This window comes from Benincasa hispida, chromosome 3, assembly GCF_027475165.1.
Source record: "Benincasa hispida cultivar pf3 chromosome 3, pf3_genome.v1.1, whole genome shotgun sequence".
NCBI lineage: Eukaryota > Viridiplantae > Streptophyta > Magnoliopsida > Cucurbitales > Cucurbitaceae > Benincasa > Benincasa hispida.
In genome coordinates, this window is record NC_143480.1 from 74,761,217 (window position 1) to 74,768,903 (window position 7,687).

A 7,687-nucleotide genomic window follows, 5' to 3' on the forward strand; every position below is an offset into this window, starting at 1 on the left:
CATAATCTCATATATTGGGGAAAAAATATACAAACTTTACTTACGTTCAACAATAGCAGGAAAAACAACCGACGGTAGACATGGCGGACGACGACAACAACTAGATCAACAAACGATGGTGGTAGTTGGACTGGCAACTGTGAGAGAGAGGCAGAAAATGAAAAGTTTCGGATGGGAAGAAAGTGAAAGGGAAGGTCGTGGGGCGCTTGTTTGGGGCCACTAAGTCGTGTACTTGGGTAATCATGGATCTCGTCCACGATTACCTGGTCAGCAAGGAAGTCATGGACCTGTTCAGCGATTTAGGGCTATTACCTTCAATCCAACCCTATTTTTGTTAATAATTATTAAAATAACATTAATTTTTTATAAAAAAAATTCCAGATATAGTGTGTGCACCAACCGCAATTTCATTGTCCTCTTTTCTCCCCGTAATGTGTGCACCGACGATTGCGTTCGACTTATGTGTGGTTTGAATAAAAGTTGTGTTTTAAAAAAAAAAAAAAAAAAAAAAAAAAAAACTTATTATTAATATTGGATTCACATCGCTTATACTTTTTTATTATATTTTTGTCAAATTTCCTCAGATATAAGATATTAATGTAAAACTCAACATGTCGAACCAAATTAAAAATTTAGATAGAACAGCACTGCAAAAGCGATCTTTAAAAATTAAAATAAATTAAATTTTATTATTATATTATCATCGTCCAAGCTAAATCAACACTAACAATCAGGCAGATAAAAAATAGACCTATTCATCAGCTTAGCTATCTGCTGAATACACACAAAACTGTTAAGAGTCCAGAAAACTTGGCCATTGCTGGTTGTTCAGTACAAGGATCCGGCCACATTGGCTGTTGTATGCTTAAAAAGCAAGTTCAGAAGTTTTTAGAGATTCTTAGGCAATGATATGCAGTTAGGAGGTTGATGAGGGCCTTTCTTTTCTTTTACGTGCTATGGCCGAATCGTGCAGTTGATTATAACTGCCTACATTCATTGATGCACATGACCCTCGAGCCACAATGTTTTCAGAAGTTTCGGCATTCAACTGTATACCGGAGGCAGCAGAAACACCTGGCCTGGTAACACACAACCAAGTTCGTTCTAATTCGGAGTCATTGCCTGCAATTGGAACATGCCAAGATCCTGTTTCTGATTCCTGAAATGAAGGCAGAGTCATTTTCTCGAAGTGCATTTATCAGTGGAAGACAGTTTTATCCCTAGTTCTTATTGCTGATGAAGCAGACAGAGTATAGATCTAAGGAAAAGAAAACTTTCAGATTCTTGAACTCATCCCGGTTTGTATAGTCTATTGAGTTGGCTGTTTTTCTCTTCTATTTTCATGGTAGTTTGAGCGTTAATCTCTTTTCATTTATTCAATGAAATTTTTTCTTTCTGGGTCATTTCATAAGGTTATCATTTTTTGTTTCTACTTCTCAAAGCCATGCATTTAGAATAACTATTTGCTGTTTCTCATTTCACAATTTTAAGAAACATTCAAGGAATTGATAGGTAAGAGTTCATTTGATAATCATTTTAAGGATGCTTGGCAGTTAATTTTGCAACAAGTTCTACAAGAACTAATTCTTAGAGTTCTGTTTGGCTGAGCGTAAATAACATTCCCAAAATAGTCATTTCATGGATGACTAACAGTTTGTTTTGCAGCATATTCTTTTTACAAGAACTATTTCTCAGAGATTTGATTGTGTAAGCCCAAAAAGATCAAGATCAACCTGACCAAGTCTTATGAGAGAGAGAGAGAGAGAGAGATCTACATAAACAAGGAAATCATTATTCGCCCATGAACTTGTAAAATTTGAAGGACTTTCAATCCAGTTGTTAACAAACTATCGTGAGTAGAAATGTCTAAAAAACTCATGGGGTCGAGGCCCGGGGGACCCAGGGAATGGGGGAGAGAGTGGGGATTCTTTTTTCCGCGTTTGCAATTCAGGGCCGGGGACGGGGACTATATTCCCCAACCCCGATCCCAACCTCGACCCACCACGACTTTTGTATATAAATTATAAATTTATAATATATATATATATATTATAGACTTTGTTAGAATAATTATAGAGATTTTAATTATTTAAGTTTAAGACTTTATTTCTTTAATTCCTCAGATGTTATAATATTTAAGATAGGATATTCTAATTGTTGAATTTTAATTTATAAAAATTATGTAAATTTAGCATTTTAATGATATCTTTTTAAATTGAATGTGTATTATTGTTTTTATTACCAAAATTGATACTATTTTATTTAAATGAAAGTTGTATTGGATATGTTTAAGGAATTGTTAAAAATATATATTTAATTGAAATAAAAAAAAATTGTTAGAAAAAAATGGTGGCAGGAAAATTTTTTTCGCAGGGAACCTAATACCCGCGAAATCCCCACGGGAATCCCCGCCCCGTTCTCACGAGGAAATTTGTGGGGACAGGAACAGGGAGGGCTTCCCCATCCCCGCCCCGTGGACATCTTTAATCGTGAGAACAAACTGAAGGCAACTCTTGCTATACCTTTTTGGACAAGGCTAGTCATGAGATTTATTTGGTTGTATTTGCTTCTTTTTACTTATTTTGTTTCACTATACTTCCTATTACTTTGGTTAGATTATTTGTGAAAAGAGCCAGCTAGTAATACAAACATGTTTCCCATAGCTCTTTTGTTCTAGGAAAAAAATTTGACTGATTCTCCATACCGTGTTTTTTTAAAAAAGAAAATAAGACTTTTCATTGATGAAATGGAAAGAGGCTAATGTCAATGCTTAATATACAATGAAACCAAATAAAGCAATTACAACCAAACATAACCCGTGATAGAGGAAAAATTATTCGAAAAACATTTTTATATATGAAAAACACTTTTAAAATCTTAGTCGATGTTTAAAACAAATTATTTCCAACAATTTTCAGCAGAAACAAAAAAGTCCCCAAGGACGAGTAAAATCATGAGTGAATTATAAGAAAAACAAGGAACAAGTTGAGGAAGCAGAAGCCAGAAGGTACCTGAATTACAACAGAATAAAGGGGTGGCATCTCAAGTTTTAGTTGACCCTTAACAAAAGTGTAACGAATCTGCAAAAACATGACACAACAATGCTAACATACAAACTTTAACAAGTAATTAAGTCTCCATTAGGTAACCATTTAGTTTTTAGTTTTTGAAAATTAAGTTCATAAACACCATTTTCGCCTCTAAATTTTTTTGTTTAGTTATATACTTTTTACAATGTTTCCAAAAACCAAGTCAAGTTTTGAAAACTAGAAAATATAAGAATTCAACTATTTAATTAACAAAGATGCAAATCATTGTTAAAAATTGAGAAGAAATAGGCTTAATTTTCAAAAACTAAATAGTTGCCAAACATGGCATAAATGATCTGCAAACTAAGGTTTATGTAGATAACACATACTTGATGTTTCTCCTTCCATCTGAGAAATAATTCGTTTCCCAAAAGTTCAAAAATATGATCTCGCATTTCATCATTTGTGACAAGCAAGCACTTCAATTTCACAGCGGCATAAAGCCAATACCTATATATGGTAAAAGAATATGATCAACAACAGTTTGGATGCATTGAAGTGACACGACCACACACACAGCTTTTAGTAAATAAAAAACTAGTTGAATCCAAAAGTTCGCATCTCAAACAGAGAACTAATATTATAAATGAGTTTCAGAATTATTAGTCAAGGGCATACCAATCGTCATTTGAGCCAATGGGCGTTGAATAAAGAACACCTTTGTTTATCCATTCCTCGACAACTTTTCTATGTGAAGAATTATCCGTTAGAGCCCTGGTGCGTTTATTGTGCCAGAAAACTAATGGCCAATTTCCCCCACTCATCTTACATAATTCTTTGACAACGGCCTCAACCTGCTCTATTGAAACCAGGAGAACAAATGCATAATGAACAATGTTTCTTATGGAAAAGGCTAGCCAAGTCGTGCACTCTAATGGAAATTTCAAGAGATTGCCTAAATTGAAATAAGCGAAGGACCAAAATATACTTTACAACCTGGGGAAGATTAAATCCGGAATCTACAAAATTCTGTTGGTAGAGGCCAATATTTGCTCCATCAACAATCGTATCACAATGATTATGTTCTTCTAACCACTCCTTGAATACACATACGAACAAAAAAAACACTTAGCCCACAAAAAAAAAAAGGAGAATCTTGCTACAGGAAGGGACTCCAGCTATACAAAATCGTGTCAATAGAATAATTACAAAAAGCCTTCGAAATTGAAACCCAATAAGAAACATGGAAACGAACAAGAGGCCAAATAACATGTAAGGTGAAAAGGAAATCTTTTATTGCAACAACTTTCATTAAGACAATATAAAAAAATATAAGGTTATACAAAAATTCAAACCCACAAAAAGGGAGCCAACTAAAGGACTCCATCTATACAAAATAGTACGTATAAAATTATTACAAAGGGTCTTCGAAATCAAAACCCAATGGAAACATAAAATCTATTGACCGAACAACACTTGGATCCCTCTCCAACCCTCTATTACTCAGTCATCTCGCTCACGTCAAAGATCCCACAATATAGCAAGCATCCTAGGAAGCCACAAAAAACAACCCTTCTCATGAAAAGGTAAATGGAGGAGGAACTCCCTAACTATATTACAAGTATCCATGTGTCTTGCCAATGATAAGCCAAATGCCTGAAAGAAATCATTCCACATTGATCTCGCAAGTTCACATCTCCAAAGAATGTGATCCAAGTATTCCTCTATCTTCCGATAGAGAAAACAACAAAACAAACCAACTAATGAGTGCTTCTTCCTCACTGGCTGATTCACAATGTTAGCTCTTCCAGATAAAACTTGTTAGGTAAAGAACTTAACTATCCTTGGAATCTTAATTCTCCAAAGAGCAGAAACCCTCACCCAAGGGAGAAGTGTCTAAGAAACTACGGAAAAAAAGAATTACACATGAATCCCTTTAAAGAGTTGGAACTCCACACATGAATGTCCCTTCTCTCAGGTGTAAAAACAAACACCTCAAGCAAGGATAGAAGAGAGACAATCTCTGTCACTTCTCTATTAAACAAAGAATGCAAAGTTCAGATAAGAAAAAGGCGCTCGCCAAACAAACTAAAAAGACTAAACACTTGTTTATTAAAAGGAAGATACATGAAAGCACCAAGAGAACATGGAGAGGTCTATCCCCCACCTAAAAGACCTTCCACAAGATCTGATATGTGCCTTTAACCCCACCCCAGTAACCATTGAAAAGGATGAGGACAAAACTTACTAACAATGATCCTCTGCCAAGGGAGCTGGTCCAAGGGGAAACACCAAAGCCATATGCCTAAACTTCCAATTTCTCACCCTCCAAGGAAACTGGCCTATCAATGACCTCCCATCTGACTAAGTGTGACCTTTTTCCTTTTGTTTTTTCCACCCGTTCCTAAAGGAAGTTACACATAAGCTTCTCAATGCTCATGCAAACCTCAAAGGGCTCAAGGATTTTACCAACAACACTCTTAGAGACCAGCCTAATTAAAATGCCTACAATGATGAGGAAAAGAAAGGGGATAAGGGATCTCCTGGTCTAAGAACTCTTGAGGCTAAAACTTTATCCCTAGGACTCCCGTTAATGAGGAAAAATTTGCATTCATCATTCATTAATTAGAAAAAAGGGGTTAAGAGAACTTTAGAAGTAAACACCAAGACAACTTATAAAACACAAACTTCGGCATCTAAACATACAAGGTAAAAAAAAGAAAGAAAACAAGGTAAAACTCAAAATCTCGATGGTTCAAACCAAAAGGAAACATGTAGAGGAACCGACGATGGGGTGATATTTTGATCATAAGGCCATATTAAGTACAAGATCTTCATAATCATTGCATTTGAATTAGACAAGTAGAAGTTAGCAAACCTGAAAGCTTATAAAATTTGGTTGAGTCTCCCTTTCAATGGCGAGTGCAGCCAAAGACTGAGCAAAACTCTCTGTCTCAGCACAACTAATATCGGCACAAACCAATTGTTGAGCACAACAGCAGCATTTACCATTGGAATAAACATTTGTTCTTTTCACCGCCCAATTTCCCGTCCCAGTCCACCCCTTTCCATGCCAACCCCCTCCATTGCTTAAAATTGCCTCTCTAATCAGACCCACATCCGAAGTCGATTCACCAATATCAGAGGCCTTTTCACTACAAAACCAATCCTCAATAGTCTTTGCAGTAGACTCACTAACACACTTCACAGAACGTCTCAGTTTGTGTAAATATTCATACACTTCATCCTCTTTTCCTGTCTCTGAACTCACCTTCAAAAGGGCAGAAATCTGAGGTTCCTCTAACTCCACTCCAGCAGAATTCATGTGTTTTTCCACCTCATAAGCCTTATCCACCTCCAAATTCTCACAAAAATAAAACAATGCGGGATCATAAGTGCGCAACCTGGGCGTAACTTTATATTTCCCAATTGTTTTCACCAATTCAAATGCATAATCGCCGTCCCCTTTTGCTGCGGCGAGTCTTGCGACAGCAGTGACTGTAGCTTCATTTGGAACAACACCAGTGGATAGCAAGTGATTATATACACGAAACCCAAAACTTACTGCGGATTCTTTCAACGATGGGTCAGAAATCGCGGTAGAACAGAGGTAGAGGAGAGTATTAAAGTGCTGCTGGTTGAATTTCAACTTCTCCGAAATTGCAGTTTCGCAGAGAGTTATGGCCGAAAGTAAATCTTTCCTCCTCGAACAGGTAGTGAGGTCTAAGTGGAACTTGACTTCAGGCGATTGGTTCTTGGACTTCTTTCTTGCTTTGGCAGTGCCAGTGGAATCCATTGGAGGATCTGTAGAAAAAATCCGAGAACAAAACGCCCTAACCGCGGGAATTTTATGGAGCTTTGATACTGTTTGACTGCTGCTGCTGCAGACTGTTATAATCGAGTGGATGTCGTCAAAAACCGCTGCACCAGATGGGTGGCCGTGCAATACGTGGGTGTTCGTCCTTGGTTGGTGTTGCGTCGTCGCCGGCAAAGAAAAAGCCGTGAGTGACCGCCGGAAGGAAGAAAAACGCTGGAAATCGCGTGGTGTGGGCGTCGAGAGGAGAGGGTGAGTCGCACTTCGCAGGAAGAATCCGCCGAAGGACAGAAATGCGTGGGTCAGAAAATGCCGCTCGCTTGGTGTTCGTTGCTGGAGAAGAACCAGAGGGAGAAGAAGCTGCGCCGTGGTCGACGGGCGAGGAGTCGTCGTCGCCGTTCTTGTCTGTGGGTATCGCCGAAGACGATGTGTCAGGAGGTGGGGGCGCGTCGGCTGACTTCTGCCAAAATGTTTGACCCAACTTTTGAAAATGTAAACTTTTTGTCCTTCTTATGTTCTGGTAAATTTATCAAAAGGTTTAATCCTATTTTAGTGGAAAATTTGTGCGAATGGATCAAATTTTTAGGCTGATTCAAAATTTGGTCCAACTTTTCATTAGCTTCCGGATGACGTCTGAAATGTCTATTTAGTCCCTAATGATTGATGTCACGTACGCATCCTAAATTATCACGCATTCCTCTTATTTTGGATTCCTTCCTCTCGTTAAAATGCCCCTAGCACACACTCGACCTGGATTCTCGCACATTCCTCTCGTTTTTCATCAAGCATAAATCAAACGTTTTAAATCTTAATTTTCAGTCTGATTCCCTCATTCCTCTCGCTT

General features: G+C 37.5%; 1 protein-coding gene across 1 annotated transcript; it reads right to left on the reverse strand.

Annotated features, from left to right (window-relative positions):
• Nucleotides 1–661: 661 nt before the first annotated feature.
• On the reverse strand, nt 662–7,429 carry LOC120073273 (proteinaceous RNase P 2-like). Its single transcript, XM_039026013.2, has 6 exons — nt 5,908–7,429; nt 4,026–4,127; nt 3,708–3,883; nt 3,419–3,539; nt 3,012–3,080; nt 662–1,159 (listed from the first exon to the last, which is right to left on the reverse strand). Exons 1-6 carry the CDS (start codon nt 6,823–6,825, stop codon nt 917–919), a joined length of 1,629 nt encoding a protein of 542 aa, XP_038881941.1. The 5' UTR covers nt 6,826–7,429; the 3' UTR covers nt 662–916.
• Nucleotides 7,430–7,687: the final 258 nt, after the last annotated feature.

Bases quoted from the DNA above. Each gene is read 5' to 3' on its own strand.
- LOC120073273 (XM_039026013.2), bottom strand. From the start codon at position 6,825: ATGGATTCCACTGGCACTGCCAAAGCAAGAAAGAAGTCCAAGAACCAA. The intron at 4,128-5,907 runs GTTTGCTAACTT...TGTGTATTCAAG, and splicing joins CAAATTTTATAAGCTTTCAG to GAGTGGTTAGAAGAACATAA. The intron at 3,884-4,025 runs GTTGTAAAGTAT...TCAATAGAGCAG, and splicing joins CCGGATTTAATCTTCCCCAG to GTTGAGGCCGTTGTCAAAGA.